At 38.1% G+C, this 17541-nt stretch overlaps 2 protein-coding genes across 6 annotated transcripts in view; one reads left to right on the top strand and one right to left on the bottom strand.

Moving 5' to 3' along the window:
- Positions 1-17541, top strand: part of ARMC8 (armadillo repeat containing 8) — a 203085-nt gene that overhangs the window by 151109 nt on the left and 34435 nt on the right. For all 5 annotated transcript variants that reach the window (XR_007515555.1, XR_007515556.1, XR_007515557.1 and 2 more), the window contains exons 15-18: positions 1629-1715; positions 4691-4783; positions 8291-8440; positions 9937-10032. Coding sequence is in view for 2 of the 5 variants with exons in the window: in XM_049870498.1 (XP_049726455.1) it covers positions 1629-1715; positions 4691-4783; positions 8291-8440; positions 9937-10032 (426 nt within the window). In the remaining 3 variants the exon portion in view is untranslated. The remainder of the gene's footprint in view (positions 1-1628; positions 1716-4690; positions 4784-8290; positions 8441-9936; positions 10033-17541) is intronic.
- The window catches only part of NME9 (NME/NM23 family member 9), a 73860-nt gene continuing 69540 nt past the window's right edge, over positions 13222-17541 (bottom strand). Inside the window, exon 12 of the mRNA XM_049870504.1 lies at positions 13222-17242. Coding sequence (XP_049726461.1) covers positions 17208-17242 — 35 coding nt within the window. The 3' untranslated portion in view covers positions 13222-17207. The remainder of the gene's footprint in view (positions 17243-17541) is intronic.

The raw sequence follows: 17541 nt of genomic DNA, 5'->3' as shown, positions 1-17541 counted from the left end.
AAAAGGAAATTAATCTTTATAAAAACTATAATATTTTAAAGAGAATCATATCAACTGAAGCAAGTTTTTAAAGTTTCCAAACTTTGGTAGGTGGTACTCACTTATTTTAATCAATGATTCTAAGCAGTATGATTTTGGAAAATGGTTATTTCTCTTATTCAGTCCATGACATTTATTGAGCACCCATGTGTGTAGTACCTTGGGTTGCACCAGGCCAAGATGAATTAGACCTCAAGAATTTTAAATCTACTAATAGAAGGAGGAAGATAGGCATGGCTAAACAAAGACTTTGAATAGTATGGGACAGTAATGGGGTCCTCAAAGGCGTTACAAAGAGTGACTGAGAGCTCAGAGGAGGCTAGGATGACTTCTGACTAGAAAGATATTAAGGAAGCTTCTGGAATGGGATGACCTTAAAGCATGGGTACACCTGCAGAGATGTAGGAAGGGCGTGGCAAGGCAAAGGAAGGTTGAACAGAGTCTTAGAGGGGTTGTGGCAGACACAGAGGTCAGCATGTACAGTTTATGTAATTTGATCTTTATCACCTAGCTAACAGTTCACAGAAGAACTGAAACAAAATCTTAGAAGAGTTGCTTTGACTTTGTAATTCTTGCTACTTTTAACTTGAGAACTTATGAATTAGTTTAGCTGAACAAAGTAGATATTTAACTCTGTGATTTTGTGTGAGTATTCATTTCCAATTTGTGTAACTAGAGCTCCTAGGGCTCCTTTTGGATAATAAGCCTAAGCCTGATCTGATCCCAGAAGCCCTGGTGGCACAGTGGTTAAAGTGCTCAGCTGCTAACTGAAAGGTCAGTGGTTTGAACCCACCAGCCGCTTGGCAGGAGGAAGATGTAGCATTCTGCTTCTGTAATGATTTACAGCCTTGGAAACCCTATGGGGCAGTCCTACCCTGTCCTATAGGGTGGCTGTGAGAATTCAACTTGATGGCAGTAGGCTTGGTTTTTTGGTTATTTAGTGGTTACACTGGAGTTTGCCCCCAGTCTGTGCTCTTAATCTCCATGCTATGCTGCTTCCCTTATTATTCACCATATGACTTTTAATCTCCGAAAAATAATCTTATTAGGGAAGTCTTGTTTTCATGGGTTCATAGATGAAGAAATGAAGGCTTGGGGAGGTTAAGAAATGTGCCCAAGTTCACACACCTAGTAAGTGACAGAGTCAGAGCTGGAACCAGAGCTGTGTGATTCCAAACCCTGAGAACCCATGCTCCATATTGGCCCCCTATGCAGTAGCTTCATCCTTCTGTACTCCTGTTCAAGCAGCCCCATCTAGAGACACATCAGAAAATCTCAGGCTCTAGGATAATTCTGTGATTTCATAAGTGGTCTGATTTGACCACTTTTTACCTACAGCAGCCCCCACCAACTCTCTCTCCTTTTTCCTGTAGTAGCTGCCCATCTGGAAGTGGGGCTGCAACATCTCCAGCAAAATAGACATGAGGGCCCTAGTCAGTCATAATTCAAGCACTAGGTCAAGTGGGTCTTTCCTAACCACGTGCAGTAGGAGAAATCAGAAAGGTCAAGTGTTTTTGTTTTCATTTATTCTTATAATCTCACCTCCATGGTTCCAAACCATTAATAGTATCCCGTTTTTAATTCCGTAGGTTTTACAAAATGCACCAGATGAAATCCTAGTAGTAGCATCTTCCATGCTCTGTAATCTGCTTCTTGAATTTTCTCCGAGCAAAGAGGTTAGTATTAATTTTGTCCTAGACTTTATCCAGTCTAGTTAGAGTTTAGTTAGATAATTTTCATAGTAGGTGGCATTGAAACTTGTGGTTTGGATTTAAAAAAAAACTTCTGAATTGTTTGATTTCTTTTTTCTTAGAAAAATTAATTCATATTTTAAATATAGCTATCATTAACTCTCTTCTACCTAGCATGTTCAGCATATTTAAAAGATACTATAGTTTATAGCCAATCTAAACTGTGTGAAACTGCAAAAATAATTAAACAAATAATAGACTGTTCTCAAACTATATTTACTAAAGAATAAATTAAGAATTATGTAAACCAGGATTGTAAGTTGTTTTAAGGAATATAACCACTGGTGATGGAAAATAATTTTTTTTATATTAATGGTAGTTGTTTGGGGGGAGGGATTAAGTGTGGGGATATTTTTCCTTCTTTTCTGCATTTTATAAATTGAGGATATATTACTTTTTAACTATGGGAAACTAAAACTTAAAGGAAGGAGGAGGGAAACCTTGTACAGTCAGTTTTGTCATGTTATGATATCTCCAATTTGCCCAATTGTGAACTGAGGTTTAGACACTATTGTGCATCGAGTAATCCCATTTTTGTTGACTTTATTTTCTGCGTTACAATACCTGCAGACATCTGGTCGGTAATTAGGAAGGCAGTATTAACGGGTAGAGGTTCAAAGACAGTTGTTCAACAAGCAAAAATCTTGGAACAAGAGGGGAGAGACTGGTAGTTACTGAAGGAAGAAGGTGGCAAGATGGGATGTCGGAGTTTCCATCTGTTCTTTCTGCCTGGTAGTGGGGTCTTGGCCTGATGATGATCTGGCTGCAGCCAGTGCCTCACCATTAATCATCCTAAAGAGCCCTCTGGATAACTCACAAGTTGTTTCAGATTTCCCTTCAGAATGTTCAGAGTCTGGTTAGGAAACAAGGTGAATAAATGCAGGCACAGGAATCCACATGAGGGATGACTGTACAATGAGAGCACTAGTTTTTATACTAAAAGTAGACTAACTGGATCCTGAACTAGAAGGGGCAGAAATGCTATAAGAACATTATTGGGCCAGTGGACAAAATTGGAATATGGACTATAGATTGGATACAAATATTGTTTTAATGTTAGCTTTTCTGAGTTTGGTAACTGCACTGTGGCTGTCTAAGAGAATATCCTTGTTCTTAGGAAATATACATTGAAGTAGTAAGGATAGAGGGGAATGAGGTATGCAATCTACTTTCAAATGGTTCAGAAAAGATAATGTTGATGTTCATGTACAGTACTGAGAAAAGATAATGATAAAGCCAGTATAGCAAAATGTTAAAAATTAGTGAACCTGGGAAAAGGATATGTGGGAGTACCTTGTATTATTCTTGCAACTTCTCTGTATGCTTGAAATTATTTCAAAATTTCAAAAAAAAATTTTTTTTAATACCACAATTTGTTTGCCATGAGACCAGAAGAACTGGATGGTGCCTGGCTACCATTACTGAACATTTTGATCAAAGATTCCACAGAAGAACCCTTATCAAAAGGGGAAAAATGCAGAACAGGATTTCAAATTCTCTTGGACTTTCTGAGGCCGTGAAGGGTGGATGAACCCCTGAAACTATTGCCTAGAAATAAACTTTAAACCTTAAACCAAAAATATCCCCTGAAGTCATCTTAAAAACAAACTCTAGGAGCCCTGGTGGTGCAGTGGTTAAGAGCTATGGCTGCTAACCAAAAGGTTGATAGTTCAAACCCACCAACCACTTTTTCGAAACCCTATGGGGCAGTTCTACTCTGTCCTATTGGGTCCCTATGAGTTGGAATCAATTCAATGGCAATGGGTTTGGTTTGGCTTATAGTTCAGCTGAAAGAGGAGAAAAGGTCTGCCTTGCACATTATGCTCTCTTAAGGTCTATCTATATGGGATCAAATTGACAATAGTAACTTGAAAGATTAGATAGGAACCTTACGGAAGTGTGAGTTTATGTTAATGACGAAGAAACAACTCAGAAAAGGAGGGTAAGAATGGTTGTACAGCTTAAAGAATGTAGTGTCACTAAATTGTACATGTAGAAACTGTTGAATTGGTATATGTTTTGCTGTGTACATTCTCAACAACAACAAAATAAATAAAATTTAGGGAAAAAAATACCACAATTTTTACAAGTAGAGGAAATATCATTTAGAAAGGTACTGCCCTTTTTTTCTAGGTATGTAGGTCTGAATTGTTAAGACAGCTCTATAATCCTCTTGAGGGATAGCTTTTAAGCATTACGTCAATGATAAATCTTAGTCCTCTAAAGTTTGATTTTTTTTTTTTTTTATATTGCCAAAACACATTCTCAGCCAAGTATCTTAAATAGTGTTCAGGCTAAAGCATGTGTTTTAGGTGTAAAATGTGGTGTGACTATAAAAGTACAAGACTGTTTTGCTTATGTGAAAGCAGTTCTAAATGATGAAATCTGCAGCATGTTTGGAATAGGATAGCAAGATGATAACTTGGAAGGAGGATGGTTTGGATATCTAAGTTCCATTACATTTCTTTCCTAAACCAGCCACATTGCTTAATAGTCACGCCTGTGAACAACACACAGATACATGTATACACAGCAGGGAGTGAGAAAGTACCAGAGGGTGGGGAGAATGAGAAGGTAAATAATGAGATCATAAGGGTGTTTGTGAAATGTACAGATAATAAGGATGTCTCGTAGATGTGAGTTTTGTCCTGATTCCTCCAGGACTACAAAGAAGAAGGAAATGACAGAGATCCTTAGTTTTGTTTTGGGATTTTGTGAGAGATAATTGTCCTTGCCCTTTTCAAGGTCATTTTTGTGGCCACTTCGTTCCTTGCTTTGTGAAAGAAGCTTGGAATGGGGTAAGAGTGGGGTTAGACGTCTTAAGCAGAGTGCCAAAGTCTATACACATTTAATTTACAAACCTGACTTTAAAGTTGTATCCTTTTCTTTTCCATTCACAGCCGATTTTAGAATCAGGAGCTGTAGAGCTACTTTGTGGATTAACCCAGAGTGACAATCCCGCTTTAAGAGTGAATGGAATTTGGGCATTAATGGTACGTTTTAGCTTCTTATATATATTATCATTTACAGAGAGAACTATTATCAAAGGTAGAACTAAAGAATGTATTACATACAGGCAACTCCTACTTGCACTTTAGTGTTATGTAAATTTGCCCTCACTTTGAAGGCATCAAGCCCCTATTAGCAACAGATTCTTCATCTCAATCACCTTTGCCTGCTACATGTGCAGCTTTTAAATCACTGAAAAGGCTTCCAGCCTCTTCTTGCACTAAAGCCAAAAAAAAAATCCCCTTGCCATTGAGTCAATTCCCACTCATAGCGACTCTATAGGACAGAGTGGAACTGTCTCATAGAGCTTCCAAGGAGTTCATGGTGGATTCAAACTGCTGACCTTTTGGTTAACAGCCATAGCACTAAACCACTGCACCACCAGGGTTTCCTCTTGCATTAAAAAAAAAAAAAAAAAAGCAAGGCTAAATAAGAACCTAATGCACCTGTTCCAACTTACCTATGTATTCGACTTAAAGACACAGGAGTGGATCTCATTTGTAACCTGGGGACTGCTTGAATTTGAAATATCTGGAATTTTTTTTTTTTTTAAATGTCTTGCTATTTTGGCCTGGTATTTTTTTTTATTCTAATGACCTAGGAACTAGAAGACTCAACTATTCAGCTTTCAGGTTTTACTGTAAGCAAGTTGCTTGGCCACCATGTGCCTCAGTTCTCCTTTATATTGTTAAGAAAAGGTAGACAAGTGTTGAAATTTGACTTACCTAGTTTTGGAAAAACATTTTTTCCTCATCATGAACATATCATATAGGGCTATCTACTTTAAAGTCCCTGGGTGGTACAGTGGGTAAACATTTCACTACTACCCAAAAGATTGGCAGTTTGAACCCACCCAAAGAAAGGTGCCTTGGAAGACAGGCCTGGTGATCTGCTTCTGAAAGATCACAGCCTTGAAAACTGTATGGAACAGTTCTACTCTGTACACTTGGGGTCACCATGAGTCAGAGTCAGCTCAGCAGTAATTAACAACAACAATGTACTTTACAGGAGTCCTTGGGTGGCACAAACAGTTAAGCACTCTGTGACTAACCTTTCGATTGGTGGTTCAGATCTACCCAGAGGTGCCTTGGAAGAAATGCCTGGCAGCCTACTTCTGAAAAATCAGCTTTTGAAAACCCTGTGGAGCACAGTTCTACTCTGACACACATGGGCTCACCATGAGTTGGAGTCAACACGATGGCAGCTGGTTTATTTGTTTGTTTGTTGTTGTTTTAAAATCTACCTTACAAAATACTTTCATGTCTCTTTTGATCTTCATAATAACTTTATGAAACATGAGTATTCTTATCATATTTTACAGATGAGAAAACTAAGGTACAGAGCAATTTAGTAACTTGCCCAAGGTAACAGAATTGGTGCCTAAATGCTTAATAATTTCTTAACTAAGCAGAACCAAACCCACTGCCATCAAATTGATTCCAACTCTTAACAACCCTATAGGACAGCGTAGAACTGCCCCATAGGGTTTCCAAGGCTGTAAATCTTTACGGAAGTAGACTGCCACATCTTTCTCCCGCAGAGCAGCTGGTAGGTTCAAACCACTCATCTTTTGCCTAGCAACTGGGCACTTTGACCACTGCACCACCAAAATAAAAAAAAATTCATTGCCATTAAGTCAACTCCGAGTCATAGTGACCCTATAGGATAGAGTAGAACTGCCCCATAGGGTTTCCAAGGAGGAGCTGGTAGATTTGAACTGCCAACCTTTGGGTAGCAGCATAGCTCTTAACCACTGCGCCACCAGGGCTCCTAATTTCTTAACAGTTTCTATTAAATAATGTATAATAATCTAGATTCTAAAGCTATATAACCATGAGTTAGGAGACTTAATTTTAAAAATTTATTGAAATTGAAAATGGAGCAGTCCTACAGGGATTTTTTTAAACATGATTATAGTAGTTACAATTTAATGAGCATTTACTGTGTGCTAGGCATAAGCTAAGTGTTTTACATTTGTTATTTCTAATTCTTAAATTATATTTTAATGTTTTAAGTTATATTGGTATATATCCACCTTAAAAATGGGAAACTGGGACCCAGGGAGGTTAAATGAATTGCCCAAGACCTCACAGCTAATAAGTGATAGAAACAGATTCTGAACCTGTTCTAAAACCTGTACTCTTCTCCCTGTTCCATGTTCTATTTGCTATCTTTTCTTGACAAACTCTGGGATAGAAATAATCATCTTCTAAGAAATCATTGAATCCAGTTTCACAGTTATTTTTCTCCTTAATTTTAAAATAGCTTTTAGCACTTTCTTTCCCAATACTTGAGTTTTTTTTACTTCACTTTCTACCTTGCCTCTTTTTCAGGGGACATTCCCCCAAGTTTCAGTTCCCAGTTTCCATTTCCTTTACCATTTTCCACGACTTCATATACTTTCATGTTTCCAGTACTGTCTAATAGAAGAGCTTTTTTCAAAATTTATGTTTCAGATGTAACTGTCCCCTGTTCCCCAGGTCTGTCACTTAAATTCTCTGTAGGCCTTCACTTGAGAGCTCCCTGACGTGCACAACTTTAATATTGAAAACTTAACTTATCATCCAATACCTTATATCATACTGTCTTATTCTCATCAGTTTTCATATCACCAGCTGCATGTCCTCTCCACAGCATATAAAACCTTTTGACACCTAGCCCAGTACTCTTTTTGCTCTGCTGTGTTGCTTTGTATCATTAGATAACTTGATTGCTTATATGTCTTAGCCCCTTAACTAAAATATAAGTTCCTGGTGGACAAGAACCACATATTATAAAAAGTTGGTAATTTACAACAGATTTTGTACCAAAGTTAATTTGTGAGTTGTTATTTGGAATTTGCAATTTTTCTTTTTTTCAGAAATGTTACCATATCTTGGGGTTTTAAGCTGGGATAATCCATAATGTGTCCAGAATGGAGAAAAAGGAACAAAATAGCTACTGGCCATCTGGAGTTACTGTTAGGTCAGAAATATTTCCGACTCCATAGAGGGCTTCTGTGTGACATGACCCAGTCTTATCAACATTCTCACATAGTATTGTGAACCTATAGATATTTTAATATGGGTAAAAGAAACAACATCTACTTCTTTTAAATCATTCTCAGAATTCATGGCAGAGTATAGGTGTTAATTCACAGAAGGCAACTTGATAACTACAAAGATATTATGCTTATTTGAGATATATTAAGACGCCCAAATGCCCACATCAGAAAGCAGTTGTATTATTCATATATAAGTATATCTAAGAGTGACATTTATCTTCTTCTTGATAGAAAGAATTATAGGTGATTTATTAATAGGAATCATGAAAATATTATGACTTACACTTCGAAAATTCTCTTTCTACTTTGAAAATTATCAGAATTAATAAAAATATAATAAAGCAGATGTAGACATTATTCTCTTTCTACTTTGAAAATTATCAGAATTAATAAAAATATAATAAAGCAGATGTAGACATTATTCTTGCAACTTCTTTAATCCTTTCAGAATATGGCATTTCAGGCTGAACAAAAAATAAAAGCTGATATTTTACGAAGCTTGAGTACTGAACAGCTATTCCGGTTATTATCAGATTCAGATTTGAATGTGCTGATGAAGACATTGGGACTTCTTAGGAATCTCCTCTCTACTCGTCCTGTAAGTAAAATCACCCAGGTTTCCAGATTTAACTTTGTATACACATTGCAAGGGTCCCTGGGTGACACAGACAATTAAGCGCTCGACTACGAGCTGAGAAGTTGATGGTTTGAACCCATCCAGAAAACCACAAAACCCGCTGTCAAGTCGATTCCGACTCCCAGTGACTCTATAGGACAGAGTAGAACTGCCCCTTAGGGTTTCCAAGGAATGCTTGGTGGATTTGAACTTCCGACCTTTTGGTTAACAGCTGTACCTCTTAACCATTGCGCCACCAGGGTTTCTGAACCCACTCAGAGACAGCTTGAAAGACAGTCCTGACAATCTGTTTCTGAGAGGACACAGCCTTGAAAACACTATGGAACAATTCTCTGCACACATGGGGTCTCCATGAGTTGGAATTAACTTGATGGCAACTAACAACAAAACATGCGTTCCAAATCATTGTAGTTGCTCTTTGTTCCCATTGACATCTGCCCATGAGTGTCGGTACATTCAAATGCAGCCCTTCCCAGTGGAGCAAGGTGATGATGTCCAGACCTGTCTCCTTCATAGTGATTGGGAGCTCTTTCACCATACAGCCACCTGGCCCTTCACTCCTGTACTGCCTATCCTCTCTTCCTTGCCTCCTACAGTGCTGGATGTGTGCCTACCTTGTTTTATTTATTTTTACCTGGCTTGCTGGCCAGGTTGTGTTTAGTCCCTTATCTCTGGAGCCTCTGCTTCTTTCTCTTTACAAATCCTTCTCAGAACCATTCCATAGTTGCCTCTGCCACCCCAATATCAGAATTGACCTCTGAGGTTGTCAGTGTGGAGGACAGCGGGAGTGTGTCAGAGTAGAAGCTGAGCCTCCTGCCAGTATCTCTCTTGACGTTATTCTCTAATTCTCCCTGAGCAGCATTGCCAGAGGCCTCACTTTGTACCTGAAAAAACTCTTCTGAATACACTTGTGCCCCCAGATAGTATTAGCAAATCTACACCATATTTGCCAGTTCTCTGGCTTTTTCCCCCCATCCATTGGTTATGCTCCCTTTTTCTTTAATATCTTTGGGCTTGGGGACCACTAGTGATTGAAATTCTATATTCTGTAAAGCCAAATCTATGTTCTCTTCATCTTTAAGTTGTCAAAAATATTTTTGTAATTGAAGGCAAAAACCCACTGCTGTCGAGTCGATTCCAACTCATAGCGACCCTATAGGACAGAGTAGAACTGCCTCATAGAGTTTCCAAGGAGCGAGCGCCCGGCAAATTCAAACTGCCGACCTTTTGGTTAGCAGCCGTAGCACTTAACCACTGCGCCACCAGGGTTTCCATTGAAGGCAAAAAGCAGCTTCAAAATATAACATGTCCTTTGGCATCTACTTCTATATGCTGTGGTTTTCTGCATGAAACAGTTTTGTATCTTATTGTTTAGCTTTTAGAAGCCTTCTATTCTTTCCTGTGGTCTTTTTCTTTGTGTGACAGATAATAATTGAGAATTTCCTATTTTTTTACAGCATATAGATAAAATAATGAGTACCCATGGAAAGCAAATTATGCAAGCCGTCACCCTTATTCTAGAAGGGGAACATAACATAGAGGTCAAAGAGCAGGTATGTGTTCCTTTTTGTAGAATATCTTCTGAATGTAAATGCCAAGAGTGATTTTAGTTAGGAGTCTCCTAAAAGACTCAAATCTGCATAAAGCCAGGGTGCTGAGATGGAGGTGCTGTAGAAACAGGAAGAAAGATCAGAGAATGGGCTGAAACCAGTTCTACCATCCCTTAAATCAGTTTCTCCCCCTCCTCCTGGAGTAGAGGAAATCGTTTCCAGAGTCTGTAGTTATGTCCTCTGTGTGACACACTATACATACTGCCCCTGTCTCTACAGGGGTAGTCACCTTCTCCGGGATTTAATATTTCTAGCCCTCTCTACCACATGCTCTGAACTCAAATTCCAGCAAAACCCTGATAATCCCTTACCTTGGAGAGATTTTTTTTCCTTCTTTACTCTTGCACATTTTTCTTATACCCCACCCCATATGCCTACTTTCCATTGAATTTTAGTAGGGTAGGCATAAAAGTACAGAGGCTGTGCATTTATCGGGGGACAGTTTGGGGATTACTTTTTTTTATATTTTCTGGGATGTATCATGGAATCCTTAATATAGCATATATTTTACCATAAAAATAAAAGTCACCTGCAATTTTAAAAATTAAAAATTTGGGGAGAGTAAGTGGGAGTGTATAGTAAGGTATGTTATATAAGTTTATATGTGAGAGACTGACTTGATTTGTAGACTTTCACTTAAAGCAAAATAAAAATTATTTAAAAAAATTAAAAATTTAACATAGGATCTGAGAGGCTGGTAATGTTCAGTTTCCTGCCTTAGACGTTGACTACATGAATGTTTTCACTTTGAAAATTCATTGAGCACTTAGGGTTTGTATGCTTTTCTGTATGTCTGAAAGAAACTTACCCAAGGTCATCAACTTATAAGTAGAGACATGTGCGCAGAGAGTCTAACTGTAGTGTCCGTGCCCTCCACTCTCTGTATTCCACGAATTAGAATAACTAAGCAGGCTTCAGGTGAGCAGTCCGGGAGGTATGAGTGCTAGGACATGGGAGCTATGATGGAATTTGGGAGCCAGAAATGTGATAGATTTGACAAAGCAGTTTCAAGATGAATATTTTAGGTAATTTTTCTTTTAAAATTAAATAGCAAATGGCTATGTTTTGATAAACAGAAATTTAATACAGAAAAAGTATAATCTTATAGACATCACTGAAACTAGGTTGAATGAGATCCACTACTAGAACAGAACAGTGAAGACACGTTCTTCAGAAGAAACAATTCTACTTAGAGGGGGTAGGAATCACTTTTGTCTATAAAGAGAGCTCACCTGGATAGAATTCCACTAACTTGAAAGGTGAACTAAGGTAGAAAGATGAGGCAAGGCTTGGATGAGGGCAAAAGAAAAGGTCAGCATTTTGGGAGAACAAAAGTGATATTCTTCCATGCAGATTACTAAGATGGTACAAAGGTAGGAGACTATGAGAAGTCTTAAACTGTCTGGTTGTCAGCTGGAAGTTTAGTTCTTCTCAAAAACACCTGATAAAATTATTTCTTCTTCATCTTTTTTTATTGAGATATAATCGACATAAATAGGCTGCATATATTTAAAGTATACAATTTGATAAGTTTTGATATATGTGTACACCCATGAAGCCATCACCACAATCAAAATAGTGAACATACCCATCACTGCCTTTCAATCAGGAACAAGACAAAGCTGTCCATTCTTATTACTCCATTTCAATATTGTACTATAATTCTTACCAAGCACTGTATGGCAAGAAAAATAAGAGGCATACAGATAGGAAAGGAAGAAATAAAAGTCTATGCCTAGATGACATGAGCATGTATGTAGAAGTCTATGTAGAAAAGGACATGGAATCATCAAAAACACTCCTAAAACTAAGTGAGTTTAGAAGGGTCACACACACACACACACACACACAAAATTTAATTGTTTAAGCAGTGAACAATTGGTAGTTGAAATTTTTAAAACAGTAGCATTTACACTGGCTCAGAAAAAAAAAATGTGTAAATCTCACAAAATATATGCAGGATCTACAAAACACTGATAAAAAAATACAAGACCTAAATAAATGGACATATATACCATATTAAGGTGTCAGTTCTCCCAAACCTGATTTATAGTTTCAACACCAACCCAGTCAAAATCCCAGTACAATTTTTTTTTTTTGTAAATTCTTAGATAGAGATTTTAAAATTTGTATGGAAAGACAAAGGAACTAGACTAGCCAAAACAGTTTTGGGGAAAAAAAAAAAAAAGTTGGAGAACTCATACTACATGATTTCAAGACTTACTATAAAACTGAACAAGAAGACTGTGCTGTTAGCAAAAGGATAGACATATGCAGATCAATGGAATAGACTAGAGAGTCCAGAAATAGACGCACACAAATGTGGCCAGTTGATCAACTGGCAAAGGCAATTCAGTGGAGAAAGGATGGTCTCTTCAATAAATGATGCTATAAGTAATCGAAAAAAAAAAGAACAACTTTTAACTACCTCACACCTTAGGAAAAAAAATTAACACAAAATAGGTGACCTAAATGTAAAGGTAAAACAAAAATTTAAAAAAAAAAAAAAAAAAGGCAGGAGAAAATCCTTGAGATCTTAGGTTAGGCAAAAATCCATAACCCATTGCTGTCAAGTCAATTCTGATTCATAGCGAGCCTATAGAGAGGGTAGAACTGCCCCATAGGGTTTTCAAGGCTGTAATCTTTAATGAAGCAGTCTTCCACATCTTTCTCCTATGGAGTGGCTGGTGGGTTTAAACCTCCCACCTTTAAGTTAGCAGCCGAGTGCTTAACCACTGCACCACCAGGGCTCCTTGAGGTTAGGCAGAGTCTTCTTAAATATGACATTAAAAGCATGATCCAGAAAAGAAAAAAAAAAAGGTAAATTGGACTTCATCAAAATTAAAAACTTCTGCTCTATGAAAGAGTCTTACGAGAACGAAACAAGCCATTGCTGGAAGAAAATATTTGCAAATCAGATATCAGACTTATGTCCAGAATAAAGAACTATGAAAACTCAACAATAAGAAAACAACTGACCAGAAAGAAAACTGAGCAAAAGATGTAAACAGACACTTTATAACGAAGATATAGATTGCAAATAAGCAATGAAAAGTTGCTCAACATCATTAGTCATTAAAAAAAATTTTTTTTTTTAATTAGTCATTAGGGAAATGCAAATTAAAACCACAGTAAAATGCTACTACACATCTCTTAGGTTAGCTAAAATAAAAAAAAAAAAACCTGACAGTACAAGTGCTAACAGGAATGCAGAGCAACTGGTGGGAGTACAAAAATGATTCAGCCACTTCGGAAAAGTTTGTTAAAATACAGCAATCCCACTTCTAGGTATTTACTCACATAAAATGAAAACCTGTGTTCACCCAAAATTCTGTATGTAAATGTTTGTAACGGCTTTATTTGTAATCACCAAAAACTAGGAACAAACCAAATGTCCTTCAACTGGGGAATGAATAAACAAACTATGGTACATACATATAATGGAATACACACAACAACATGCATGAATCTCGGTTGCATTATGCTCTGCAGTGGTCATTCATTCAGCTGCACCACCCTCACACTGCTTGAACTCCTCGTTGCAGCGACTGTGTCATTCCATCTCATTGAGGGTCTTTCCTGTTTTTTTTTTTTTGGCTCTTTATCAAGCATGAGGTCCTTCTCCAGGAACTGGTCCCTCCTCATAACATGTCCAGAGTACGTGAGACAAAGTCTCACCATCTTCCCTTCTAAGGAGTGTTCTGGCTGTATTTCTTCCATGACAGATTTGTTCGTTCTTCTGGCAGTCCATGGTATATTCAATATTCTTTGCCAACACCACAGTTCAAAGGCATCAATTCTTCTTCGGCCTTCCTTATTCATCATCCAGCTTTTCATAAGTGGTGATTGAAAGTACCAAGGCTTGGGTCAGGTACGCCTTAGACCTTAAACTGACATCCTTGCTTTTCAACATATTAAAGGTCTTTTGCAGCAGATTTGCCCAGTACAATATGTCCTTTGATTTTTTGACTGCTGCTTGCATGGGCATTGATTGTGGATCCAAGTAAAATGAAATCCTTGACAACTTTAATATTTTCTCTGTTTATCATGATGATGCTTATTGGTCCAGTTGTGAGAATTTTTGTTTTCTTTATGTTTAGGTGTAATCTATACTGAAGGCTATAGTCTTTGATCTTCATCAGTAAATACTTCAAGTCCTCTTCACTTTCAGCAAGCCAGGTTGTGTCATCTGCATATCACAGGTTGTTAATGAGTTTTCCTCCAATCCAGATGCCGCGTTCCTCATATAGTCCAGCTTCTTGGATTATTTGCCGTGCATACAATAGGTATGGTGAAAGCTTACAACCCTGACACACACCTTTCCTGATTTTAAACCACGCAGAATCCCATTGTTTTGTTTGAATGACTGCCTCTTAGTCTATGTACATGTTCTGCTTGAGCACGTTTAAGTGTTCTGGAATTCTCGCTCTTCAAAATGTTATCCATAATTTGTTATGATCCACACAGTTGAATGCCTTTGCATAGTCAATAAAACACAGGTAAACATTTTCTGGTATTCTCTGCTTTCAGCCAATATCCATCTGACGTCAGCAGTAATATCCCTCATTCCTCTTCCTTTTCTGAATCCAGCTGACTTTCTAGCAATTCCCTGTCAATGTACTGTTGCAACCATTTTTGAATGATCTTCAGCAAAATTTTACTCGTGCATGGTATTAACGACATTCAATAACTTCCGCATTCTGTCAGATCACCTTTCTTTGGAATGGGCACAAATATGGATCTCTTGCAGTCGGTTGGCCAGGTAGCTGTCTTCCAAATTTCTTGGCATAGACGAGTAAGCCCTTCCAGCATTTAATTGCATCCATTTGTTGAAACATCTATATTGGTATTTTGTCAATTCCTGGAGCCTTTTTCACCACTGCCTTCAGTGCAGCTTGGACTTCTTCCTTCAGTACCATTGGCTCTTGATCATGTGCCTTGTTCTAACTGATCATATCAAGCATCTCCATTGTCTCCTTCCACAGATGTAGTCTATTTGATGGTTGAATGTCGACCAGTTCTTTTTGGTAGAGTGACTCTGTGTATTCCTTCCATCTTCTTTTTGATGCTTCCTGCATCGTTCAGTATTTTGCTCATAGTATCCTTCAGTGTTGCAACTCAAGGCTTGAATTTTTTTTTTTTTTTTTTTTTTTGAGAAATGCTGAGCATGTTCTTCCTTTTTGGTTTCTAACTCCAGGTCTTTCCACATTTCATTATACTTTACTTTGTCTTCCTGAGCCACCCTTTGAAATCTCCTGTTCAGCTCTTTTACTTATTCGTTTCTTCCGTTCACTTTAGCTAATCTACGTTCAGGAGCACATTTCCGAGTCTCTCCTGATACCCATTTTGGTCTTTTCTCTCTTTTTAAGGACTTTCGTTTTTTTCATGTATGATGATGTCTTTGATGTCATTCCACAACCTGTCTGGTCTTTGGTCATTAGTGTTCAGTGCGTCAAATGTATTCTTGAGATGGCCCCTAAATTCAGGTGGTATATACTCAAGGTTGTACTTTGGCTGTCATGGACCTGTTTTAATTTTATGCAGCTTCACCTTGATCCTTTAGGGTTGCTATGAGTCAGAATTGACTCGATGGCAATGGGTTATGGGTTCACCTTGAACTTGCATATGAGCAATTGATGGTCTGTTGTGCAGTTGGTGTCAGGCCTTGTTCTAACTGATCATATCGAGCTTCTCCATTGTCTCTTTCCACAGATGTAGTCTATTTGATTCCAGTGTTTTCCATCCATTTATGTTGTTGAAAAAAAGGTATTTGCGACAAATAGATCGTTGGTCTTGTAAAATTTCTATCATGCCATCTCTAGCATCTTTCCTGTCACCAGGCCATATTTTCACTCCTTTTGCATTCCAGTCACCAGTAATTATCAATGCATCTTGATTGCTTGTTTGGTCAATTTTGGACTGCCAAAGTTGGTAAAAATCTTCAATTTCTTCATCTTTGGCATTAGTGGTAGGAGTATGAATATTATCCTATCACTGACAGCATTGTACTTCAGTACGAGTCTTAAAATATTCTTTTTGACAATGAACGTGATGCCACTTTTCCTCTTTGTCAGACCCACTGTAGTGCCAAGATGCACCCATTTGTGAATAATACCTTTCCTTAAGTTCTGGATAACTGATCTGTGTCACCCAGTTTCTTCTTCTGTTTAAAGCCTCTGTCCCTGCTCTGCTCCTCTGGCCAATGAAGAGAGACCTCTTTCCCCTGCAGACTCAGCCAATGCTCTTGAGGCTGATTTTCCATCTTGGCCTGTGGATTGTTGCCTAGCCATCATCAAATCAGAACGATATGAGGCATTTCAGGCCAGATCTCACTTGTTTGCTTCACTACCAGTTAAGCTTTCTTATTTTTGAAGACTGGTTTATTCACAATGAGCCACATAGTATATATTACAGTTAAGCATTTTATTGCTGAGCCTTTTTTCTGAACTTTGTATGTAAGTAGATAGATAAGATACATCAGATAGATATCTTGTTTTTATTTGTGCCCCTAGCTCTAATGTTGAATTGGCCCAAGAACTCATTGATCTCTTTAAGATATTTCCAGTAATGGTTGTATGAGCTTCAAAGCAGAACTGTAGCTCACTCTGCCTTGCTGTTCAGGCCTGGGGACGTATGGGTATATTTAAGTACTCCAGAATGGGGAACTGCTGACCTGTCTTGCTGACCCGGTCTATTCTGAGGAACGTTTGCTGAAATTCCCCCCATATCCTGTTTTGGTAGTGAGTCTAAAGGTGTTTGCCATTTTCTTCCTTTTCTCAGGTATACCTAGGTTATGAAGCCCTTTAAATTCTCATCAATGATTAGGACTACCTCCATTATTTCCTCTTAAGCTGCTCTGGCCAACTCAGGACTGAACTTTCCTGGTGAGGAATAAGGGAAAATTGAGAATAAAAGAGAAAGTACCTATGGATTCTTCTGTGTGCTGCCTTTTTCCCCAACCCCAGTCACACTGTACTTCTGTTCCCATCACTTGCCTCACTCTGTACTTCTTGGTTTTGTCTTAATAAATCTTGGCAGAGCCTAGTTGATGAGGATTGGATCACTCCACTGATGAATGTCATCTTGCTGGCTTGCTCTTGGAAGGTGGGGTTATTATTTTAAAGCTTGGCCTTCTGAATCTTTCGATAATCACCTGAAGGAAGAGAAGGACTAGAAGGAAGATGGTATTTCCACACATAATTTTCATTTTGTTTGCATTAATGAGTCTGGTGTTGCCAGATTTAAATTGCAAGAATATCAATACATAGGGTGGGCAGGAGGAAAGAGGGAATTGAATACAGTGTTCAGTGACTCTCCACTCTAGGCTCAAGTGGGGCTAGAACATGGGTGGAGCAACCATCATCACATGAGCCTGGTGTCATCTTTGACTTGGACAACCCTTTAAAACAGTTGAGTATCAACTCCTTCCAGAACTAATGGTCCCTGTTAATT

Source organism: Elephas maximus, chromosome 26, assembly GCF_024166365.1.
Source record: "Elephas maximus indicus isolate mEleMax1 chromosome 26, mEleMax1 primary haplotype, whole genome shotgun sequence".
NCBI lineage: Eukaryota > Metazoa > Chordata > Mammalia > Proboscidea > Elephantidae > Elephas > Elephas maximus.
The sequence above is the reverse complement of the archived record's forward strand: the minus strand, read 5'-3'. Positions and strand labels throughout refer to the sequence as shown.